This window comes from Schistocerca piceifrons, chromosome 6, assembly GCF_021461385.2.
Source record: "Schistocerca piceifrons isolate TAMUIC-IGC-003096 chromosome 6, iqSchPice1.1, whole genome shotgun sequence".
Classification (NCBI taxonomy): domain Eukaryota; kingdom Metazoa; phylum Arthropoda; class Insecta; order Orthoptera; family Acrididae; genus Schistocerca; species Schistocerca piceifrons.
This window is the reverse complement of record NC_060143.1, coordinates 468,858,222-468,884,178: the sequence shown is the minus strand read 5'-3', so window position 1 is coordinate 468,884,178 and position 25,957 is coordinate 468,858,222. Positions and strand designations below refer to the sequence as shown.

General features: G+C 41.2%; 1 protein-coding gene across 1 annotated transcript in view; it reads left to right on the top strand.

Moving 5' to 3' along the window:
- The window catches only part of LOC124803386 (serine/threonine-protein phosphatase 2A 65 kDa regulatory subunit A beta isoform-like), a 117,478-nt gene that overhangs the window by 9,993 nt on the left and 81,528 nt on the right, over window positions 1-25,957 (top strand). Inside the window, exons 2-4 of the mRNA XM_047264571.1 lie at window positions 6,676-6,833; window positions 6,922-7,080; window positions 7,464-7,605. Coding sequence (XP_047120527.1) covers window positions 6,676-6,833; window positions 6,922-7,080; window positions 7,464-7,605 — 459 coding nt within the window. The remainder of the gene's footprint in view (window positions 1-6,675; window positions 6,834-6,921; window positions 7,081-7,463; window positions 7,606-25,957) is intronic.

The window sequence follows — 25,957 nt, the reverse complement described above, 5'->3', positions numbered from 1 at the left end:
ATACCGAATGTAGTTTTGAAAAGTAAACTAACTGTTTTTCAAAATCAGAAAGCACTTTTTTATTTTACGCCAATCTGATATAAAACTAATTTTGTGCCCAAGAAGTGAACTAGTTTGAAGGAAGAAATCATCGAAGTGAAATGAAATATTACCCTATTCACAGGTAGGAAACAAAATATTGGGTCTAGGAGAAAGCGATTTTCTTATGTAGAATTAACAATACAAATACCCAAGGAGACAAATTTTCTAGACGGCCCAGACTCTGTAAGTGCCACATTAACACATTTCCTTCAATTTATGTAGGATGGAATTCGAAGATGTTAATTGAACAAAGTCTACTCTGTCAGATAACCGTATTTAAATCTTGTAAATATCGGAGTTTGTGTAGACGATCTAGATCTCCACTGTAGGAATATATTCTAACTACGTCTGAATCGAACGACGGCCGACGCAATATCACTACTGATATTTGAGTGAATCGAAGAATTCCTAATTAACAGATGGCAGTATGATGCTTCTAATAGTTTCTCTCTCCATGTCTATTAGAAAATGATGAGACTGAGTACAGCTACGACAAATCATCACAAATTAGAAGAAACTTTCAAAATGAAAGCAAGACTGCTGATTATAAGAAGTGTGTGATGAATGGAAGCTGAGCGATCACGTATAATGCACGCAAACAGATGTGGTGAACCGACAACTTTTATCTAACATAAGAAGCGACAAGTTGCAGAGGACAGAAACGCCGAATTTCTATAGATGAGTTTAGTAAAACTTAATGCACATCTACGACGGAATAAACATATCCATGAGGAAGGCTTACGACCGACTTTACAATCTGCCTTTCATCTTAAGAGTGTGATTACTGCCGTGTATTAATATGAATTATTAGCACCGAATATTGTTTTTGCTTGATAATCATCCGATATACACAAAGGTGTTTATATTAAACGCCTTAATTTAAATTTTTCCATCTCTGAAAACGCATCTCAGTACATTACTTTTGTTAGGTGTTCGCGTTTTCGCTCTGTTTGTTGTAATCTGACTACATACTTAATTCCTTGAACATTACTGATAACTCCAGTGATAAAATATCTGATACCAGCACTGTAGAATTCATTGTTCCCAAACAGAAGGAGAAGAAGCTATAACGTTCTGCGGGCCCCATTGTTGCCAATCAGCCAAACACGATGTATTAATTTGCATGAGCAAATGTATCAGTTTGTGATCTACCTCCTGAAGCCTTTAACTGAAATTAGTCAGCAAATAAGTCACAATTTTGTATTGTATTGAACTGGAGACCAGTCACCGAGAACTTAGAACTTCTAAAATCTAACTAACCTAAGGACATCACACACATCCATGCCCGAGGCAGGATTCGAACCTGCGACCGTAGCAGTCGTGCGATTCCGGACTAAAGCGTCTACAACCGATCGGCCACCGCCGCCGGCCTGTGAGTTTCGACCCCCAGTGGACTCGCCCGGAAACGTCTCACACCAGACGAGTGTAACCTTAATGTTTGCGTGGTAGAGTAATTATGGTGTACGCGTACGTGGAGAAAGTGGACCTCGACCCTAATCCTCCGGGCGGATTCGTGCCGGGGATCGGCTCACCTTCCTGCCCGGAAAGCGGTGCGTTACACCGCACGGCTAACCGAGCGGGCATCACAATATTACTTCTCCAGGGTTGTAATACCGCCACCGCCATCCAAGATATCAGCACGTGGTAGAAAGGCCTCCGATCAAAACTAGTCATGTTAAACCTGCCGTCAAGAGCCTCAGCCAATAGGAGTGACTTTCGAATAGTGCTAACCATCGGTGACCAATGTTCAGATCTGTCTCCGTCCGGATCGGAGTGCTTCTAATTCTCAGCATCTTTCGCCAAATATGGATGCATGTTGGTTATATGTCACCAGAGACCTCATGCAGAAATTATTATTTTGCAGCCAGCGGTCTTTGAGTGAGACCAGTTGTAAATTTTGCGCAGATGGGGGGCAGACTATGGTTTCTTACGTTGTTTGCACCTTGTTAGTGAGTAAATGAACAGGCGACTTACTGTCTGCGTAATACTGAAACGTGTTACAATTTTCGTTCGAATAGTCAGGCTAAATTTTTATATCTGATTTAAAATGACAGTCTCTCTCCACTGCTAAACGTCGTTGACGAGCGAAGACTCCCAACAATAGGTATTGGTAGCAAGTGACGTGTGTCGTTACCTAGAAACAGTCTGAGGCTCGATAAAGAAGAAAGGGGTCTGATCGTAGCAAATTTCTTCTTGCCTTGCCAGTGAAGGCTCTTCTAGTGCAAGGTAAACAGCAATATATTTCGCTTCATTGTCTGCTTAAGGTGTAGATAGTGTATTCATTGTCAGATGTGAAGTATAGAACGGTTTGATAGCGGGCGACGTCAGTCCGAAATTGATTACGCAGTTCTGAATATTTTTCTTCAGATCGAATTTAGATAATTTACGATATAATTCTGAGGAAACAGATGCAAAGCAGGTTTAAAAGGATCAGCGAAAATTTTACTATTGTGTACCTACTATTTAAAATAATTATCAGTGACAAATCCCGCCATATGTTAAGCCTTACGATACGTTTGAGGGTTTAGTGACATCAGTTAGCATGATCCGATCTGTGGACTGGGCAATGGAGTAAAGAGATGCGGTAGGCGAGACGAAGCAACTCTTCACACCCTCTGTCACTTAAATGCGAACTCATCTATGTTAAAATGTGCGAACTTGTACTGAACTGTATCAGTAGCATTCTAGATTGAGTGCGGAAAAGCGATATGAAAGTGACATAGTACTTTGTGGCAGCAGAGGCGGTTTTTGAGGTAGTGTTTAGTTCCTTTCTAAGTGCGCATGTTTAAAGTACATCGTGGTGCTGTAAGGGGATTGCAGAGTGATCGATAATCTTCAATTCCAAAGACCAGGTCTCAGCAAGTAGGAGAATTCCTCTGTTTCCGTGATCACGAGAGACTCCATTACTGGCGAAGATAGAGGCTATCTTTCCGTCATGACGTAGAGTATGAGATATAGCATTGTAAAGTTTGTCCAAGTGTATCACATCTCCCCCCTTATTTTCTTAATTTTTTTTTGTTATGTAGGTACGTTATTTCGTTTCTCTTCATCACCACGTTTTCCCATTTTACCCACGTACCTGCACAATTTTTGTTTTTCATCACATGCCTGCTTCAGTGTGAAAATTCGCATCTTATCACGTGGTAAAATTATACAAAGTTCTAAATAAAATAAACGAAAATGGTATTGTAGGACAACAAAATACGTTATGTAGTACCATATAGCTGTATCCGTGTACTAAGTTGTCACAGACAATGCTTCAGAGCATTTCCCGTGTAGTGTACTAGTATTTTAAGTAAACTAAAGAAAATAATTTATTTATCTAACTCTTACACCTGTATTATTATGGAAGCTGTAGTATTTTAAGGAAACTAATGAAATGCGTAACTCTCACTACTGCAATAAAATGGCAGCTGCGAAAGTCAGTCCGCAGCTCGTGGTCGTGCGGTAGCTTTCTCGCTTCCCCCGCCCGGGTTCCCGGGTTCGATTCCCGGCGGGGTCAGGGATTTTCTCTGCCTCGTGATGACTGGGTGTTGTGTGATGTCCTTAGGTTAGTTATGTTTAAGTAGTTCTAAGTTCTAGGGGACTGATGAGCATCGATGTTAAGTCTCATAGTGCTCAGAGCCATTTTTTTTGCGAAAGTCAAAAAGAGAAAGTAACACTCGAAACTGCCGTCCAAAGTGAAGCGATTATTTTTTAAATGTTGTAAGCATTTCCGTATATTACGTCGATACGATGTGTTCAAGAAGTAATTCTTTTGTTGATGAATCAAACTCTCTTCCAGGAACAAACTTAAATTTTGTATGATTACGGATATACTACAATAATACGACTGTATCTCCGGTGACAAATGAAAACTCAAGCAGCCACAGTTGTTGTTGTTGTGGCCTTCAATCCAGAGACGGGTTTGATGCACCTCTCCAAGCTACTCTATCCCGTGGAAGCTTCTTCATCACCGAATAACTACTGCAACCTACATCCTTCTGAATTTGTTTAGTGTATTCATGCCTTGGTCTCTCTCTACGATTTTTACCCTCCCTGCTTCCCTCCATATACTAAATTGATGATCCCTTGATGCATCAGAACGTGTCCTACCAACAGATCCCTTCTTCTAGATAAGATGTGCCACAAATGTCTCTTCTCCCCAATTCTGTTCAGTACCTCAACATTAGTTACGTGATCTACCCATCCAATCTCCAGGGTTCTTCTGTACCATTACATCTCGATAGCTGCTATTCTCTTCTTGTCTAAATTATTTATCGTCCATGTGTTACTCCCATACTTTGCTACACTCCATACAAATACTTTCAGAAAAGACTTGTTCATACTTAAATCTATATCCCATGTTAACAAATTTCTCACCTTCAGAAACGCTTTCCATGCCATCGCCAGTTTACATTGTACATCTTATCTACTTAGACCATCATCAGTTATTTGCTCCCTAAACAGCAAAACTCATTTACCACTTTAAGTGTCTCATTTCCTAATCTAATTCCCTCAGCATCACCTGATTTAATTCGACTATATTCCATTATCCTCTTTTTTCCTTTTGTTGATATTCATCTTATATCCCCCTTTCAAGACACTGTCCATTCCGTTCAACTGCTCTTCTAGATCCTTTGATGTCTCTCACAGAATTACAATGTCAGCGGGGAACCCCAAAGTTTTTATTTCTTCTCCATGGGTTTTAATTCCTCGTCCGAATTTTTCGTTTGTTTCCCTTACTGCTTGCTCAATATACGAGCAAATTGAATAGCATCGGGGAGAGGCTACAACCCTGTCTCACTCCCTTCCCAACCACTGCTTCCCTTTCAGGCCCCTCGATTCTTATCACTGCCATCTGGTTTCTGTACAAATTGTACAGATTTGACCCTAATTACATCATTCTGGACATTACGTCTGCTACAGATGATAACGTCTTCAAATTAGATGATAGAATCTAAATTTTCCTTCCTAGAAGTCGATATATACCTGCATAATGAGACAAAAATTCTTTGGGCCATATATCTTTTACTCTTCGCCTCTTGGTAAACACAATGAGAAGTTATTGGTTTCGCTATCATCTGCAGACGATTTACTATCGACATTAACGCCAACACGTATCACGATCCTCTGTGAACATATGAAGATTTACCATTATTATTCGAATTCCTAAGAGGCATCGCAATTTTTTTTAATTTTTTTTTGTTGATATCTACGAGTCACTCGCCATTCAACAGATACTGATACGGCCGTTTGCATTTCGTAGATGTTTCGGAGCTTGTTCCGGAGTTTGCTGTGCAAGAAAGGAGGATGCTGCCTCTGGGTGTTCCTCAGGCGTAGGCAGCCCTTCTATGAGGATGACGATGACGAGATGATCTGCGACCCGGGCATGAACATCGCGATGTCGCATTGGTGCGGTGCCTCGCTACCTGAAGAGGTATGTCACACCACTAGCGCAACAACGGTCATTCTGAGATTACCTTCTGCAGTTAGGCATTATATTAAGATCACGTTTGCTGTAAGACGCAATATATTCGCTCCGCTATTCATATTTTTAAATTAGAAATTAAAATTAAATTCCGAAGAAAATATTTGCAAGTCGCATTTCACTCTCATACTCGCATATTCCAAAAGTGTAGGCTATGTTGCACTCCCCACATAGGCGCACATTTTAGAGCACCTGGTAAACGGTAGGGCTATCTTCCGGGGTAACTGTCGTAGAAAGGTCATACACGATGATTAAAGTTCTTCACTACGATTCCTTCCAGGCAGGTGTTCTCACATCGTTATTTTATCACACAGTCCATGCAAATTACAGAGCTACCTGAATCACATACTTAGAAATTTATAAGATAATGCAGCAATTCATTACGAAGGGTAACAATCAATCTTGACTGTATAAATACAGTAATAGATATGCGGAATTAAAATAATTTCAGTCAGCATCTGGGATAATGATGATGCATATATGTAACAAACAGCTCATAACTATTAACAACAGTGAAGTAGGCCCAACATGCTCTTAGCAGATAAACTTTCAGAGTTTTTTGGAAACATTCTATTAACACGTTGTGGAACAAGTTAAGGGCGACCAAAACTAAAATTAGAACAAATTATCACTAAACTGGGTACTGAATTTAGTGTTCCAAAGACCAAGTTGGTTTTCATTGTAAATGACAGTCAGTATTTGCTTAAGAGCATGGGGTTTAACCGGATTTTCAGAATTATATACAGATGTTGTCAAACATTCTGTTTTTCAGTATTTATTTTACTTAACGTCCCGTTTATTTTGCAGGCTCCCACTTGGTATGAGTGTACTCTTGGAGAAGTATACGAGCACAAATCAACCATCAGTTACGGTGCTGACGTAACACATCCGAACACTCGGGACACAGTTGCGAATATAGAAAAGCTAGTGGCAGGAGAAAGGAGTACCTCTCGGCTATTGGCTTGCAAGGATCTATGCGCCATTTATGGACGAGTTACTCCCACAGTAAAAGGTAATTAATCAAATCTGAAGAACTGTATACTTGAAGCTTATTGTAAAAGAAACCTCTGTAGCCAACTATCATTTTGAAACGAATTTGATTTTCGTATTTTGTTTGATTGCAGAGTACCTAGGTGAACTGTTTCATCGTCTGTGTGAGGATGAAGATATGTTAGTGCGAAGAATGGCACTGTCCATGTTGCCTGCTATAGCTGAAGACGCTGATGTCCAGTTTTTTGCTTCTCATGTAGTACCCATTTTCGAGAAGGCCCTGGAAGATAAGGTACATAAAGACAATTTCTTATCCACTTACGCTCATTAACTAGTACACATAGCGAATCAGTTTTTACAACTTTCGTTTATTTTTACAGATTGGTCTTCACTTGGAGGCGACACAGGCTTTAATCGCTTTGCTTAAAGCTAAGAAGCTATCTGATGATGTATACAGACATCTTCTGCCTGTTCTGTATAAATACGCAGAGGATTCATATTGGCAAGTTCGGTTCTTAATTGCCAACAGCATTAATGATGTAAGTATGTTAAATATTTGTTTTCCTTAGTGTTGGATACGTACTTATAATCTATATAATACTTCTTAGTGTTACTAAGGGACACTCGTAACCGCATTGTTAAGCTACAACTGTTCAAATACAGGTTAGGTAAACCTTCTTAGATACGTAGTGCACTCAGCTAAGTTGTGATAGTTGAAAGAAGGAAGTGTATTTCTTTCCATTTGTGAGCAGAGATAGCTGCGTATCTGGAGTAGTTTCTATATGAACTGACATATTGTCAATGTACCTGATACAGCAGAACATTTTTACAATTTTGTTCTAACAATTTATCTCGTTAGCACATAAATGATACGTTTATAAATTTATGTGGTTATTATAATCTGGTTTTTCTTCTTTTATAGATTCACAACTCTGTGAATTCATTTATCCTGCAATCAAGCTGCTTCTCACTGATGCTGAAGTTCTCAAGCGACGCAGAAACAAGAGTGCGCTCTGCAGCAGATCGCTGGTTTCAAGGATGTTTCAACTTTTTGGCGACATCAAGTGAGGTGTAGGTGTCCTATACCATATTCGGACGAACAGTTGAAAATTCGTAGCACTGATGTTTCCAAGTTAACGCAACATCACAGCCTGTCATGTTGGACCCAGTTTACTAAAGCACAAGTGAACGACTCTAAATGGTTTATTCTGAAAAATTTTGGCAATAAAACCCATTTAAAGCACCTACAGTGGAATGTTTTACTGTAGAAAATAGCAGCAGTTCGCAATCCATAATTGACAAGATGTAAACGTAATTCTCGTATTCAGTTAATAATTTACGCTTTCCAAGATATATTTTGCTCCGGGGTCAAGTTTACTACTTCTTTTCCATCATGAATTGTACCCTCAATTTTCTTCCATTCTCAAAACAACGTTTACATAAAGACCAACCGATTTACATCCCGCCGCTCACCCCCCCCCCCCCCCCGCCACTGCCACACGCACATACACCCACGCACTAACAAACACACAGACACAGACACACCCACACAAACTCTGACGAGAATTTGATACTGTTTCCATCTTCACATAAAAGGCAAAAAAAAGAAAAAAAATTATCTAGAGTAGAATGTACTTGCTTCACTAATTGCAGCAAAAAAAGAAAAAAAATTATCTACAGTAGAATGTACTTGCTTCACTAATTGCAGCATTTTCAGTACTTGTAGAAGTCAAGGAGTGAGGAGGATACACTCCAGTATGTTACGTTATTAACGCGTGTTGTAATTATTAGGTTTATACGATACACATTAGCGCATACTCACCATCAGCTACTGTCAAAGACTTTCAAAGTTATGTATCCAGATAGGAAATGTGTATTAGTGACGTTTAATAACAACAACACTGAAGCTTTTCTATACAACTTAATGAGAAGACAGGAAACAGCGAAATGCCATAAAATGCAGTGCCAGGATATCGTTCACGTACCGGCCGAAACTAGTAGAAAATCAAATTTTTGACAGCCGCTGATGACGTAACTCTATAACTATATCTTTGGTGAAACGTATTGCAGTTGTGGAGCACCAAATTATGAAAATATTCTTAGGTTTATACACCATAATGCACAAAATTGTGTGTTCTCGTGATCGCGAACATTCACAAATGGAGAAGACAAACTATGCTTGATCCTCCTTATAAAACAAAAGGGGCATACGTTTGAAATGGTGTGCGATGGATTATTTGCGGGAATAGTTGTTGGCGAAAGCATATGGAATTTGTCTACAGGTGGTAATGCTGGGAGTAGGTGATATTTAATTTCGGCAACTGAATATGAATATCATGGCACCTAACATGGAACTTCTTGTAACAGCGTATTCTGGATAGTTTAAATCTGCAGGGTGGAAAGTAGGGGACATCGAAACAAATATTTTTCCCTAATATCATTTTCCTATGAGGATTATTTATAACGGTGGAGGCCCTATTACGCTCTTCAGTTGTTAGAGGCCGTATTACGATCTTAATTGTTAGAGGACGTATTACGCTCTTCAGTTGTAGGCAACTGGTGTCCACCAGTGTAGTAGTGCATTGTCTCTGTTTACTAATGTAGCGATACACCTGAGTAGTCGATTTCAAAAGGCTCTGAGCACTATGGGACTCAACTGCCGAGGTCATTAGTCCCCTAGAACTTAGAACTAGTTAAACCTAACTAACCTAAGGACATCACACACATCCACGCCCGAGGCAGGATTCGGACCTGCGACCGTAGCGGTCTTGCGGTTCCAGACTGCAGCGCCTAGAACCGTACGGCCACTTCGGCCGTCTAGTAGTCGATTTGAGAGACCGCATTTTGTTTTCTTTCACCTGCAACCTTTCAGTCTCCCACTGATGCATGATGCTTCAATTACAAAATGATATGATGGTGTGTAACAGGATGGGACACTGACGGACAGCACCATCAAGATACACTTCATCGCTGCTTTGTCGGCCACGTTGTTACTCTGTATCTCTATGTGGCCAGATATACAGCAAAACATCCCCCCTTTGCCACGGTGCTGGATCTGCTGTAAGGAGTCGTGGATGAGTTGAATCAGATGATCTATTGCATACATTTTGTGAAATGCTGGTAGTTCACTGAGCAAGACGGAACGGACAAGAAACCTTGTATAGTGATGTCTGTGAATCCTCTTCCAGTGTCATAAGAATGCCATGCCAGTCAGAATCATAATTTGTAAATTGTTCCGGAAGACACACTTTGAGAACCCCATCAGGCAAAACAGCAGAACACCTGAGAATATTCTCTTGCTGGAACCCATCAGCACAAATAAGGATAAAACCGTGGTTCATACCTAAAATGGACGAAAACAGAGTTGTAAAAACATAATCTGAGTACAAGTTTTCTTATACCATGTCAATTTAAAATCACTTTGGGCCTCTGAAGACACCAGCGCTTTTCCATTCTTGTCTGTGCATTTGGAGGTCTGATAGATCCATATCCTTGAGACAGTCGGTAGTACACATCCCAAATAGTTTGGTTGCATGGGGCCGATTCCTGAACAGCCGTTCATTGGTGGTTTCGACCACTACACTAAATGCCACTGACTGAGGTGACGCTGAGATTTTCAGTGCCTGTCGAGCCCAAAGGATACATCGTCGAATCAGAGTGGTGGTTCACCAGCCTCTGCACACAGACTGTGAACTACGCTCGTCCGAAAGGCTCCAGTCGATATCCAAATAGCCTAAACACGAAAAGCGTCTAACATCTCGAGAAAGGAAATAAGGGCTGATCCATAGAACGCGCTGCCATAATCTAAACGTAATCGAACAGATGTCTTGTAAAACTGCAGGGAACGGAAGCGTCAGCTTCCCATATTTGTCCGGAAAGACATTTCAAAATATTCAATGGCTGGAAGCCCTTTGTTCGTAGGTCTTTCAGGTGTGAAAGCCTAAGCTAATTTCGAGACAAATAACAAACCCAAAAAGCGATCAGTTTCTTGAGAACGTAAATTATTGTTCCCCACTGTGAGTACTTTTTAGTTAAAACTTACATGACCACCGTTAAAATGCATCCATGTTGTCTTCTCTGGTGAGGCCCGATAACCAGTTGTCCTGGCCCAGGTTTCCAGCTCCTATCGGTCAGCTGTAACTGCATCGTCGTCTTTGTAACGTTACAAGAAGAGCAAAAGATTGCAAAGTCATCCACAAACAAAGAGTATTTGACAGGGCTCTTCACTGCAGAGGAAAAGACATTGACAGCAATGGCAAACGGTATGACATTGAGTACAATGCCTTGGAAGACACCGTGCTCTTGAACATAGCAGTCAGACAAAGGATCGCCAACCCGATGTCGAAAACGCTGGGTCTCGAGAAAGGATTGGGTAAGAAGTGGCAGGCGACTACGTAGTCGCCGTTCATGATGTTGGCTAAGGATGTTGTACCTCCAAGCAGTGTCGTATGCTTTTCCGAGGTCAAAACTCATACAAAGCAAATGGTCTCGGTGTAAGAAGGACTCCTGTATCGTCGTCTTCAGTACAATTAAGTTGTAAGGGGTGGAACGGTAGCGCCTGAAACCGCACTGGGAGCGGCTCAGGTAACCTCAGGATTCGAGCAGTCAGACAAGGCGGCGGTTGACCATGTGTTCAGGAATATTACTCATACTGCTGGTAAGGGCTACACTATGGTAATTGGTAGGGGCGCTATGGTCGTTGCCATGTTTCCAAAATGGAATTAATGCTGCCTCCTTCCAATTCGTGGGGTAGTGTCTATCAAACCAGATCTCATTGATACAAGAGAGGAGCTGTCGTTTCGCTTCAGGGCACAGATGACAAAGCATGACACAATGGATGTCATCAGGTCTTGGGGCAGTGTCTGTAGCCACAGACAGAGCTGATTCCATTTCCCACATGGAGTACGAAGGTTTTACTCATTATACGATGAGAAATGGAGTTTCCTCATCTCAACAGTCCTATGGAACACCTGGAAAGCAGCTACTTGTCTGGACGACGTAATGACAGTAAGAAAGTGTTCAGCTAAAACCTGAATCATGTCTTCTGGTGCGTCCAGCATGACCACATTACTTGAAAAAGTCATAATGGATGTGCATGGCCCTTGCCTGAAATCAGCCTTATTAAGTCTCAAATATGTAGAGTGGAAGTGGTCCATTGGATCAATTATTGGAAGTTGTAAATTCCTTGCAGGAAGCCCTCTTCCGTTCTTCTATCACTCACCTCCATGTGCTTTCGTGAATCCGAAGGCATGAAGGTTTTCTGTAGTTGGATGGTGTTTGAAGGTATGCAGAGCTGTTCGTCTGGCCCTGATTGCCAATCGACATTCGTCATTCCACCAAGGTACAGGCCATAGTCAGAGGTGGTTACTAGACCTTGGGATGGACACGGCAGCAGCCCATTGAATCTCACAAGTGATATGGGCCACCGTCTCTTGTACACAATCCTTTTGCTCAAAATTAGCCTGTCGATTGTACTGCCACCAACTTACCCTTTGTATCACACATCTTCGTGGTTCCTGTCAGCCTCCATTCAAGTCAGAAAACGGATCCACATAGGGGAGAGGTCACTAGAATATAAATCTGTAGATACTTCCCACTGAACAATGTCTGCAATAGCTAGGGAACAAAAAAAAAAAAAAGGTCAAGGGCTGATACAGATCTTGTGGCTGGGGAAAAGTGTGTCATCTGACCCGTGTTCAGAAGGCAGATGTTCTCGGAATGGACGAGTCGCTCAATCATCCGACCACTGGAGCAAGCGGTAGCCGAGCCCCACAGCACTTTGTGTGCTCTGAAGTCCCCCAGAAGGAGGAATGGGCGTGGGCGTGCCCAGAAGAGTTGTGTCAGTGCCTCTTCATCCAGAGACATCAAGAAGTGGAAGATACAAAGGGATAGCGTGGTGTTAACAGGTGCTAGAACTATCATGGCAATTGCTTGTATGGCGATGGCAACAGAGACAGGAGAGGAATGTCATCTGTCATCAACGAAAACAGCCATTCCACCTTTAGTCCCGTCTCCAGTAGTATCGTCCTTCCTGTAGGGGTGGTAACCCTGTAATGCAGGTGCGTGGGCGACTTTAAAATGATTTTCTTGTAAGCAGATACGGATCGCTGCGCGTAGTGGCCGCGCGGTTTGAGGCGTCATGTCACGGACTGTGCGGCCCCTCCCGCAGAGGTTCGAGTCCTCCCTCGTGCATAGGCGTGTGTGTTGTTCTTAGCATAATTTAATTTAAGTAGTGTGTAAGTCTAGGGACCGATGACCTAAGCAGTGTGGTCCCTTAGGAATTCAGACAAATTTGAACATATAGATGCAGAGCGGTTTCTCCTGGACTAGGAGCTGTAATTCATCCAAATGTGATCGGTATCTATTTAAAATCCACCGCTACGCAGATGTCCATGCGGAAGTCTTTGTTTAGCGATGCTTAGTAGTTTCTTTCTCCCTGAGAGGCGGTGTTTTACTCGGGAGGACAGGGGGAACAGAAGTCGGTTCCCCACTGTCCGGTCTCTCCGATTTAAGTCCATACGCTAAAGAGCATAGTCCAGGTCTGAGAGGGAGAGAGTTCTCCGATGCGAAGGATTAACTGCCACTTTCTTCAACTTGGAATTACTTTTTGAAGGACGTTTTTCCTTACTCGTGGGAGGAGTTGCTTGCTTAGGTGGAGGGAATGGCTTAGTAGGCTTCTGATGGTCGGCAGTGGTGTGTTGTTTGTTTTCTTTTAGGGCGCTAAAACAACTCGTGTCATACGTGTTGTGGATTGGCAGGAGAGCCAACCCTTATGAATAGAGGAAGCCGAAAGGCACGCGTTTTAGCTCACGCAGGCTGGCGTGAGGTCTGGAACAGGACAAGGAAATTAGAACTTAGAAAAACGGACGCAGATGGTGGAATACTTAACTTTAATCCATTAATGTTGAACGTAGCTCTTGTCTGTTCATTATTTACAATATCAATAGCAACTGATAATGGCGCCTTGCTAGGTCGTAGCAAATGACGTGCTGAAGGCTATGCTAACTGTCGTCTCGGCAAATGAGAACGTATTTTGTCAGTGAACCATCGCTAGCAAAGTCGGTTGTACAACTGGGGCGAGTGCTAGGAAGTCTCTATAGACCTGCCCTGTGGCGGCGTACGGTCTGCAATCTCTGACAGTGGCGACACGCGGGTTCTACGTATACTAACGGACCGCGGCCGATTTAAAAGCTACCACCTAGCAAGTGTGGTGTCTGGCGGTGACACCACAATACGCACTATGTTAGAACTGTAGAATACGAAGACAAATAGAGCTGTTAAACACGGCTACACATTAATACCAATAAACGGAAGAGAAGACAGTTAAAAACAGGGACATGGGGAAAAGTCTGCAAAATACACCATGTTGGGTGGCGCTGTGGGCAGTGCGATTGTGGCGCCTACTAATCGAAGCTGTCTGCCGTCTGCTGCGGAGTGACAACGCGTGTTCTCCTCCACCGACAGATAGGAACGTGCTGTGACCCCGCTGGATCCCTGGCTGGACATGTTTATTTTTGCTGGCTGAGTGTCGTCAGGGAGAAAGCCTGCACTGTGAGTTCCAAAGTGCTAATGATAGCCTGCGTGGGGCTGTGAGCCCTGGTGTTCTTCGTTGCTTGTACAGAAACGCTCTGGTCGAGATTCAGGAATCCGTTTGTGTCGCTGCTAAATGGCGAGTCTGCTGTGTTACGCTTATGAGTGCAGTGTCTCCAGTCGTATTGGTTGCTATATTTAATAGGAACTCAGTTTTGGGACGAGTGTTATAATCTTGCCATGGTATAGGGTCACAGTTATTTAGGTCAGAGATCCGTCATTTGACTGTGTAGATCGTTTAAGTCTGATCATATGTGGCATTGTGGTACTTGAAAATAGCATATTTCAAAATCGTGACTGTACAGTACCATAAACCATCTGGAAATGAAGTCCAATGCTTCTTGAGAGAGTGTAGGGGAACGATGCGGGAAACCCGCCCCGCCATACTAGGCAAGGTCCTAACGGAGGTGGTTTGTCGTTGCCTTCCTCCAACTGTAATGGGGATGAATGATAATGATGAAGACGACACAACAACACTCAGACATCTCGGGGCAGGTGAAAATCCCTGACGCTGCCGGTAATCGAACCCGGGACCCCGTAATCTGGAAGCGAGAACGTTACCGCGAGACCACGAGCAACGGACTTAATCCATCTACACAATCAAATGGCAGAAATTTCATGTAAATACTTATAGTACATTTTGTAAACTGCTTTCAAAAATTAGTAGCGCTGTTTATGTAAAATGGAATATTTTGTCTTACTGAGCCTTAATGTCACTCGTATTACAGCAGTATTTTTCCATGCATGTATAATTAGGTAATCATAAATTCTTCTCTTCAATTTATTTTATTATCGTGCCTTCCAGAAATTACTGTACTTGCATTTTGTTTTTGCTGAGTAAGTTGTTGAATTGAATATTGATGTTTTCCTTTAATGATAGTATGGAAGTTCTTGAAATAACGTCCATCTCAGTTTATCATTTCCACTCAGTTATCTCATAACACTATGCTAGAAGAGCGTGGTTACAGAGTAGCGAGGTGTCTGAGATAAAATAAAATAAAATAAAATAAAAACTTGTTCGTGGGGAAGGAGTAGTTACTTTACTAATTGATATATTTAGTCTTGTATTTAATTTAGTGTAAATTCATTGCTACTGCAGTGTTTCAGCAAGGCAGCCAGGGAGATACCCGGCGGTGTGGAGAGAAGACCTCATTTACATGTTAAACACCATGATGCTGATAGGTCGGGTCACGGACCTGAGATTGCAGATGTCTCTGGGATGTTGTTGCACTTCCCACGATCCTGCCAGACTAGAAGCAATCAGAGGTGAGTGATGCCATCTCCAGCAGCAAGACTGCTATAGCAGGTTGGTTCGCTAACTTTGAGGAGGGTATAGATTTTAAGTTACTTTCAGGTTAATGCTATTAGAGCCCGCATTGTTCATTATGATATCAGGGCTCCGGATTTGTGCATTCTCGTACAATCTGTTTGTGTGTGTAAATTACTGTCTGCATGGCTGAGTAATTCACTGGTAGAATATAGGGTACGTTAGCTCAAGTGGGAAGTGAAACTGAGCGCACTCTTAGATCAACAGATACGAGAGCAAATTCGTCGTGTGTCTACTTCTATAGTTAATGTGGTTGACGAGTTACGCGATGGTGGCGTATTGCAGAAGGTGCTACCGAGGAAGTGGGGTTATTATTATTGTTATTATTATTTTAGATTTGCAGAATGTAGCGTAATTTTTTGAGTAAAGTACTGAACATTGTTATCAGTTGCTGAGTCCCTAAATGGATCGGAGGTTGTAGAAGCGTTTATCTGAGTACATATAGTAGAAACTTCCTTTAATATATTCTGGGAGCTAATTCATCGAAATAATCTACACGCACATGCTCGACGTAAGCTAATCGACAACGGGTATTTTGTGGTGCAGCGACATGGAGAACAGTTAGAATGGCATTAATAAATTTTTCTTGTGCATCGACAACGTCGGCTCAATAAAATCCCACGAGCTTTCGTCGTAGCTGTCCTCGGCCATTTTCAAGTTGAAACTGACTAATGTTTCACTGTGGCATCGCCATTAAATAGCTTCGCCATTGGTTGTGACGTCACCTGTGCTCTCTTTCAGTCCAAATAACACATTTTAACTACCTGAAACAGCTGGAAGCCCAAGAGGATTTCATTAATTCACACTGCTGCGAGACCATGCATACATACTGTTAGAATGGTATATTAAGACAAGCAGAAATAGTGGTTGAAGTTCGTGTTTGGGTTCTAGCCAAGTGCAAATAGCTGAAAATACGCTATAATGAGGGCGACCTAGTGACCACTTTGGATTGCTGTTTTGTGACTAGCCACAAAGCTTACGCCACTTAGAAGGTTTAGTGATTTGTGGGCAACCTGCAAAAGTATGCTGTCCAGAATGGGAAGGCTATGATCCTCGTTGGCAGAATGGTACAGATAGTAACCCAAGCCGGTAGCCACATTCGTCTATTATAAAGTGTTAAGAGTAATGTGGGTAAACACACAGCAAGGAACTGTGAAACACGGGGAGGTCTAGCGATAGCTGACAGCGTGTTAAGGGGGGGATCACGAAGGGCATTCCACAAGATTACTGCTATTCCTAGTGGCCGAATCCAATTTGCATGTTTGATTTGAAATAGGGAGCCCGTTAGTGTCTTTCTCGATAACGGAAATTGTGGCACACTGTCAACGAAGACGGGACTTCCGTTTGTCATGAGCGGTATAAATTCCCGGAAAGGCTGACAAAGTTTAGTTCTGAAAGCTGCCAATTCAGCAGACATAATGCGGAGTTCGTGAACTATTAAAATTAATTTTCGAATTGGTGATTTTTCGTACGTCTCATGTAGCTTCCCTCCGCCTGAAGCAAAATATTCCGCATTTTGCTGACTCTCAAGTAGTTTAAACTACATCTGGAACATCAACCATCTCTTAGATTCCGACTACCAGGCTCGCAGTTCGGTACTGGCAAAGCCATGGCGTAGGGGGGCGAATCTGCAAGTGGAGACTACGCAATGTTAGCGCTCCCATTTAGCGTTTTGAGTAACCGTGACACTGAATATGTCGTGAACGATGACTTGAGTCGCATGTTTAACGAAAATGCGGCTGAACACCTTGGTGAAAGTTTTCTGAGAAGGAGCTCACCAGAATCACCAGGTAATCGACACTGTCATATTCTTAGTAGTTTTCCACTTCTCTAAGATGTGGCGGTGCAGCAGAACGTTGGTCCTGAGCTAAGTTCAATTAAGGAAAGGAAAAGGAATGAGGAAGCCTGTTGTTTTAAGGGAAACGTATTGTGTCGTGCAGGCCGCGGTATACAAGGGTATGAGGTCAAACTGCGGTCTGATTTAGTTTCCTTAGTATTCAAGTACTGTCATGAAACACCAGTGGTCAGTCATCTGGTCGTGTTCAAAACGCGGATTAAGATTAGAGAGAATTTCGTTTGAAAGGGGAAGGGCTAACGGATTAAGTCACTCGTATTGCGGTCTAGAATTTGCGGTATTAGCAAACCTGCATTGCATACAGTGAACAGGAATTGTCATCTGATACGTTTAATGAACCTGTGCAGCAATTCCCACGCAATAGGGAGAGCCCCTATTGTGGTTAGGGTTTACTCTTAATATTGCAGTGCAAAAGGCAATAACCGGTAGTCTTATGTTTACCTTTAATCCCAACTCCCCACCAGCCAATTTATAGTCTTTAAACAGCCTGCTCTCGGGTCAGTTGGACCCTGCACTGATCAGTGCCGACTAGAAGCGCAGCCGAAATAATTGAAAAGTAGCTCATGAAATGATGGAGCTGCTTTGTATAGCTGGTAGCCGACCAACCTCACTAAAATCGGGGGAACGGTATTGGGTGAACAATCCTGCCGTGGTAAGACGAGGTGGCGACGTGATGATGGTAAACTTCTTGCCTAGGGTTTTAGGGCGTGCTCAGATTCTACGCTTCATGGCATCATTCAGTACACGTACGACACAGATTGAAACGTACTCGAAAAGAAGTGCAGTTCAGTAAGTATTATCACTCAGTGAACCTAGCTCCAATGTTTAATGTAAACTTGTCGGAGGTATTATGAATTCCCTCTACACCTTTATTGGCTAAGTGGTATTGAGGTTAGGTCCAATTACTGAGAGCATGTTTTTTTTTTAAATTGTTGAAGTTGAATTTCTAAATATGTGGATACAGAAGTTGTCTAGAGAAGAGTATTAGTAAAGACATTTGGAATACACGGTGGCTAAATTTTGGGAAGAACTTCAAAAAGACGTTACTGACACGACAGAAAAAACTACCTCTCTTTAAAAGAAATGGTAGAGTGATGATGGTGGAGTGATGATAGTGTTGAGTTAATTATAAACAGACAACGAGCTTAGAATGACTGGAACGCAAATAAGAGAGACAGGATCAGGAAAAATAATACAGAAGCTGGGAAACATCCACAAAATGTCTCGAAAAGATGTGTGTATAGCATATAAGGTCAGTTGAGCCACACTTTAAGCGAAACAACAAAGTGAACTTTTATAAAACATTGAAAAATAATTTAAGAAAGTACACACCACCAAATTTACAGTTTATATCTCCAAAAAGACAGAAAATTGCATACGTAATGACACTGAGAACTGCAGAATACTTATGGATTACTTCAAAGAACTGCACTACTGCGATCCACCAAAGCAACAATTTCATTTTGATAATGTAATCAAAATACAATCAGACTCAAAGCCACCAACATTGGATGAAATCAGAGAAATTTTACAAATCACTCAAAAATAACGAAACATCCAGAGAAACCAATACAGTTGCTGAATTACGGGTACACTCTAGTAACGACATTACTTTATGCCTAACAGCCATCGTTAATGAAATTTGGTCAAAAAACAGCTTACTTTGTGAATGGAAATCAACGAATACACTCACTAGATAGAAAACTAAGAAAAACTGATCCTAATAATTACAGACGGATCTCTCTCTTGCCAGTTTGACGTAAGATCTTGTCTATGGAACTTTTAAAGAGGGCTGAAGTAATTACTGACCCAGAAATAGGAGAGTATCAAGCAGGATTTAGGATGGAAATGTCTTTTCCAAAGCAAATACTACCTCTAGAGAAGATAATAGAAATAAGCCAAATGAGAAACTGGACATACACGATAATTAATGAAGATTTTAAAAAGCAATACTACTGAATTGATAGAAATGCAACAGTCAATGTTATAAAGGAATTCGAACCCAACAGTAAAACAATACAAAATAATTAAAGAAACTTTAAGAAACAAAAACATCAAAAGTAAAATTTATTTGGGAACTTTGAAAGAGCCGGCCGCGATGGCTGTGCGGTTCTAGGCGCTCTAGTCCGGAGCCGCGCTGCTGCTACGGTCGCAGGTTCGAATCCTGCTTCGGGCATGGATGTGTGTGATGTCCTTAGGTTAGTTAGGTTTAAGTAGTTCTAAGTTCTAGGGGACTGATGACCACAGCAGCTGAGTCCCATAGTGCTCAGAGCCATTTGAACCATTTTTTTGAACTTTGAAAAACTTTTGAAATAAAATAATGGGTAAGACGGGCAGATAGTTAACTACCGCTAATTTTTATTTGAGCGTTAGAGAAGGTTGTTTGAGAATGGAGGAATCCTTCATTACTAAGGGTGTTCCTACTAGGAAGAATCCCCATTAATATCACCGTAGATTGTCTGGCTTTTGCCGATGACATGGCATGCATAGTGCCAACGAACATATCACACAACTACAAAAACAAGGAAGCAAAATGTAAAAAACATCATTTTGAAAAAACTCATTTCATGATAAATATCAATTAAACCTCTCGAAATCTTAAAATTTGTAGCAGCACAGTATCTGAAACAAACTGTTTTAAATACCTAGGTGAATGGATAACAAGCCATTAAAAGGACAAAATTTACACAGAAAAATGAGTACATAAAATGGAAACGGCGTTCCAAATGATCATAAAAATATATGGAAGAAAACAAAATCGTCGTCCTGAAACAAAAACTAACACAATACCAAACACTGAATGCAGCAAAGGCGTTTAAACTGACAGCATTTGCGGACCTTGAAAAATTGACGAAAGTTAAAAGAAGAATTGTATGGGACTTACTGGAACCCAGAAGTAACAGTAATATTGCATAAGAATTATGATCAAACAGAGAGTTCCATATCAAAATTGAAAAGCCATCTAACACAATGAGGAAAACAAGCCTACAGTTTCCTGTACGTATATACAGAATGGATAGTAACAGATTTACCAAGCTGGTTTTCAACTTACTAAACAACTCGTTTGGAAGCCAACCATGGGGAAGATCAGTTTGGATTCCGTAGAAATATCGGAACACGTGAGGCAATACTGAGCTTATGACTTATCTTAGAAGAAAGATTAAGGAAAGGCAAACCTACGTTTCTAGCATTTGTAGACTTAGAGAAAGCTTTTGACAATTTTGACTGGAATACTCTCTTTCAAATTCTAAAGGTGGCAAGGGTAAAATACAGGGAGCGAAAGGCTATTTACAATTTGTACAGAAATCAGACTGCAGTTATAAGAGTTGAAGGACATGAAAGGGAAGCAGCGGTTGGGAAGGGAGTGAGACAGGGTTGTAGCCTCTCCCCGATGTTATTCAATCTGTATATTGAGCAAGCTGTAAAGGAAACAAAAGAAACATTCGGAGTAGGTATTAAAATCCATGGAGAAGAAATAAAAACTGAGGTTTGCCGATGACATTGTAATTCTGTCAGAGACAGCAAAGGACTTGGAAGAGCAGTTAAATGGAATGGACAGTGTCTTGAAAGGAGGATATAACATCAAGAAAAGCAAAACGAGGATAATGGAATGTAGTCGAATTAAGTCGGGTGATGCTGAGGGAATTAGATTAGGAAGTGAGACACTTAAAGTAGTAAAGGAGTTTTGCTATTTGGGAAGCAAAATAACTGATGATGGTCGAAGTAGAGAGGATATAAAATGTAGACTGGCAATGGCAAGAAAAGCGTTTCTGAAGAAGAGAAATTTGTTAACATCGAGTATAGATTTAAGTGTCAGGAAGTGGTTTCTGAAAGTATTTGTATGGAGTGTAGCCATGTATGAAAGTGACACATGGACGATAAATAGTTTGGACAAGAAGAGAATAGAAGCTTTCGAAATGTGGTGCTACAGAAGAATAATGAAGATTAGATGGGTAGATCACATAACTAATGAGGAGGTATTGAATAGAATTGGGGAAAAGAGGAGATTCTGTCACAACTTGACAAGGAGAAGGGACCGGTTGGTAGGACATGTTCTGAGGCATCAAGGGATCACAAATTTAGCATTGGAGGGCAGTGTGGAGGGTAAAAATCATAGAGGGAGACCAAGAGATGAATACACTAAGCAGATTCAGAAGGACGTAGGCTGCAGTAAGTACTGGGAGATGAAGAAGCTTGCACAGGATAGAGTAGCAATGAGAGCTGCATCCAACCAGTCTCAGGACTGAAGACCACAACAACAACAACAACAACATATACAGAATGGATAGTAAAAGATTAACCAAGCAGACTTTCAACTGAGTAAACAACTCCAGATCCAAACCCACATAGATCACCGACATTGAGAAAGGCATGAAGGAATCAGGAATGACATAATAGGTAACAAAACACTTTTACGAGAGGCAACACATAAGCAGTACTTCAGGAAAGACAAGGTCTGAAAAAGAAATAAATAGTAACTAGGGAGGAAAGGAACAGAACTCGCGAAGACTAATGGAATTCTGGGAGCAGCGAAAATAAACACAGGGAATCAAGACGGAAGTTTATTTACCGGATCGTCCAAAAGCATTATTCGAATAAATAAATGAATGGAATATGTAGTTTACAGTTTTCTTATTTATTCTGAATTGTGGGAACGGCAGCTTGCAAAGGCTACTCCCTCCTCAGCCCCCCGCCACCTCCCCAAATCACTGCTTATAGTTTATGAAGTGAAGGGGATGCAGACACAGGAGTCGCCGCTGATCCAATGCATTCGACTGCAGCTAAGTCCCCATTCTCCTAGACGAAGCTGCCAACCGTCTGCTGTGGAGTGACAACACGAGTTCCCTTCCACCAACAGCCTGGAACGAGTAGCGCCCATCTGCGGAGTCAAACCCGTAGAACGCCTGGCTAGACATATTTGTTTTTGCTTCCTCTGTATCGTCGACAGCGATGCCCATCTTCGAGTGACCCAGCCTGCTAATGGTCGCCTGCTTGGGGTTGTGAACCCTGATGTACATCGATGCGTCCACGAAATTTCTGAGAAGATAGTTTGTGTTCAAGAGTCCCATTTGTCATTCAGAAACCGTTGCTGTGGCTGGCCAAATGGAGGTTGGCTGTCTGAGGTTTATGACTGCGGTGGCTACGGTCCCCTTTGTTCCCCACAAATAAAAGGGTTATGTGGTTTTAAGAAAAGAATTACACCCATCCAAATCTGTACCTTCGACTCACTCACACCGTATAAAATTTACAATTATTGCTACGCTTACTGTTCGATTCACTAAATTTTGGAATGAATCATTACGTGGGTCTGTGTTTCGCGAGGAGTGGAAGGGTATTACATCCATCTGTCCCGATCCATTTTCTTCGTTGACATGGTTAGACACGTAGATTCCTCAAGGGTATTCGTAGATGCTTTCTATACACTACGTTTTTATATGCGGAAAGCACTGGTTTGTACATTCATTTCCACTACCCTGTTGCTCACATAGTACAGCGAAGCGCATAAACAAAATAAACGCATCTGCTAAGAGGACAAAAAACTTTATGGCATCAAGTTTTATTAGACGAGAAAACTCCAAGTTCGGAAGGTGCGACTGTACGATAGCTGATAAGTAAGAGTTACTTACCGCTAAAATTGTTAATATTTTTGCTTATTCATTGATCCGCAAAGGAACATAAAACGTACATCTATAAAGACTGAGAGCACCGAGTGAACTCTGTTGCGACGTCATCTAATGAACTGTTGTAGAAGTATGGTACGTCATTTAACTGACGTTCGTGAAATGCAACGATCAGCTTTCTAACAAATTCAGTTCAATTACTTTCTGGGCCATATTCGCATGTATTTCAGGAAGCGAAACTGGACTTAATTAGATGAACAGACGAACGAAAACAATAGCTGAAATGGACGCGAAGCCTGAGATTTAAAACCAATGTATTGCAACCAATGGGGAAAACATTGAATCGTGACGCGGCAGTTAATATGATCGCATAAAGTACGTTCGCGGCAATGTGTGTAAATCGGTGCAAAACTGGTTAGGAAATGCGAAAGTGGTGGAAATTGCCTTTGATGACCTAACTTCTTGTTGCGATCTGCTTTGCTGCCACTCACTCGTCTGTAACATATGAATTAAAAAGACGGCCCCTCAATTCCAAATAAGACAAGCAAAGGCACCAACAATAGGCATTGGCAGAAAGTCACCCGTGACGTTGCCTAGAAACAGTCTGAGGCTTGCTAACGAAGAAAGCGATTTGCTCTTAGCAATTTTCTTCTAGCCTTGCCGGTGAAGACTCTTGTAGCGCAAGGTAAGCATCAAATACTCCTCGTTTCATTGTCTGCCTAACCTGTAGATAGCTATTTTCTCTGTTGCATCTGAGGTATAACGCAGTCTGATAATAAGTTACATCTATCCGAATTCAATGACGCACTATACGGAGAACTGAATACTCTTCTGTAGATCGCATGTAGTTAATTTGCGGTACAATTCCTAGGACACAGCTACAAAGCAGGCGTACATGGATAAGTGAAAATTTAACTATTACTTACCCACCCCTTAAAATACTATTCGGTGACAATTTAGTATGATGTTACAGTTAAGTGTTGTAATTTCCAAGAATGATTGCCTATCGAAGTCGCGGGTTCCAAACGATACATATCGAACTTGCGATCATAAACCAATAATGCGGCTCTGGTGACGTGCGTTACGCTCAGTTGTTTGTGACCTTCATTTTTATCTGTTTTCTGTCGTTCCCTCAGTTGCTCTAAATTACATACCTCCGGGAATTATTTGTTCATAGGACACACCACACATTTCCGTCACATGTTACGGTTTACGACATATTGGGTGTTTAGTGACATCAGTTTGCACGACTTTAACTGCGAACTAAGAAATGGAGTAAACAGATGTAGCAGCAAAGACGAAACTAATCTCGACATTCCCTCTCATGTCATTGCGATCGGGTGCATCGTTAAGCGTACTGCCTTAGTCGCATTCTGGATTCTTTTCGAATACGCTGTGAAAAAATGCAGTCATGCTTTGTGGCAGCAGAGGCAGGTGGAGACGGAGTGATTTGTTCCTTTCCGATTGCACATGTTTAAAGAATATCTTGAGTGTTACTACTATGAAGTGTGATAGATAAGCTTGAACAGCTACGACCAGATATCATGAAGTAGGGCAATTTCAGGGTTCTGTTCGTGACAAGAGCCTCCCTTATGGGCGCATTCATAAGCTGTATTACCAACAGTCTCTGGTCGTCGAAATGTAGCTATATAACTTTGCACAAGAACATTAAATTCGGTACCTTAGTTTTCTTAGTACTTCCATATGTTATGTAAGTAAGTTATTTCGTTTACTTTAACCATCTCGTAACAAGCTTTTATCCACTTCAAACCCCAGTTGCCATTTTTGTAACAGACAAGCTACATGTCGATAAACATTCATACTGTACCATACCATAAATTTACAATAATTTAGGAATAAAGTGAAACTGTATTGTAGGACAATCCTTTTGTCGAGACATACTATACTTGCACTACTTCTTAAGAGCAGTTCCTCAATGTTTCTTCCTCTGTAGTGTTCTAGTATCTTGAGCAAGCTAATGAAGAGGAATGATGGAATGTACCTCATACGGCTACATTGTTATGTCAGTTCCAGAATATTCAATAGGAAAGTAATACCGAATGTAGTTTTGAAAAGTAAACTGTTTTTCAAAAGCAGAAAGCACTTTTTTATTTTACGCCAATCTGATATAAAACTAATTTTGTGCCCAAGAAGTGAACTAGTTTGAAGGAAGAAATCGAAGTTAAATGAAATATTACCCTATTCACAGGTAGGATACAAAATATTGGGTCTAGGAGAAAGCGATATTCTTATGTAGAATTAACAATACAAATACCAAAGGAGACAAATTTTCTAGACGGCCCAGACTCTATAAGTGCCACATTAACACATTTCCTTCAATTTATGTAGGATGGAATTCGAAGATGTTAATTGTATATAGTCTACTCTGTCAGATAACCGTATTTAAATCTTGTAAATATCGGAGTTTGTGTAGACGATCTAGATCTCCACTATAGGAATATATTCTAACTACGTCTGAATCGAACGACGGCCGACGCAATATCACTACTGATATTTGAGTGAATCGAAGAATTCCTAATTAACAGATGGCAGTATGATGCTTCTAAAAGTTTCTCTCTCCATGTCTATTAGAAAATGATGAGACTGAGTACAGCTACGACAAATCATCACAAATTAGAAGAAACTTTCAAAATGAAAGCAAGACTGCTGATTATAAGAAGTGTGTGATGAATGGAAGCTGAGCGATCATGTATAATACATGCAAACAGATGTGGTGAACCGACAACTTCTATCTAACGTAAGAAGTGACAAGTTGCAGAGGACAGAAACGCCGAATTTCTATAGATGAGTTTAGTAAAACTTAATGCACATCTACGACGGAATAAACATATCCATGAGGAAGGCTTACGACCGACTTTACAATCTGCCTTTCATCTTAAGAGTGTGATTACTGCCGTGTATTAATATGAATTATTAGCACCGAATATTGTTTTTGCTTGATAATCATCCAATATACACAATGGTGTTTATATTAAACGCCTTAATTTCAATTTCTCCATCAC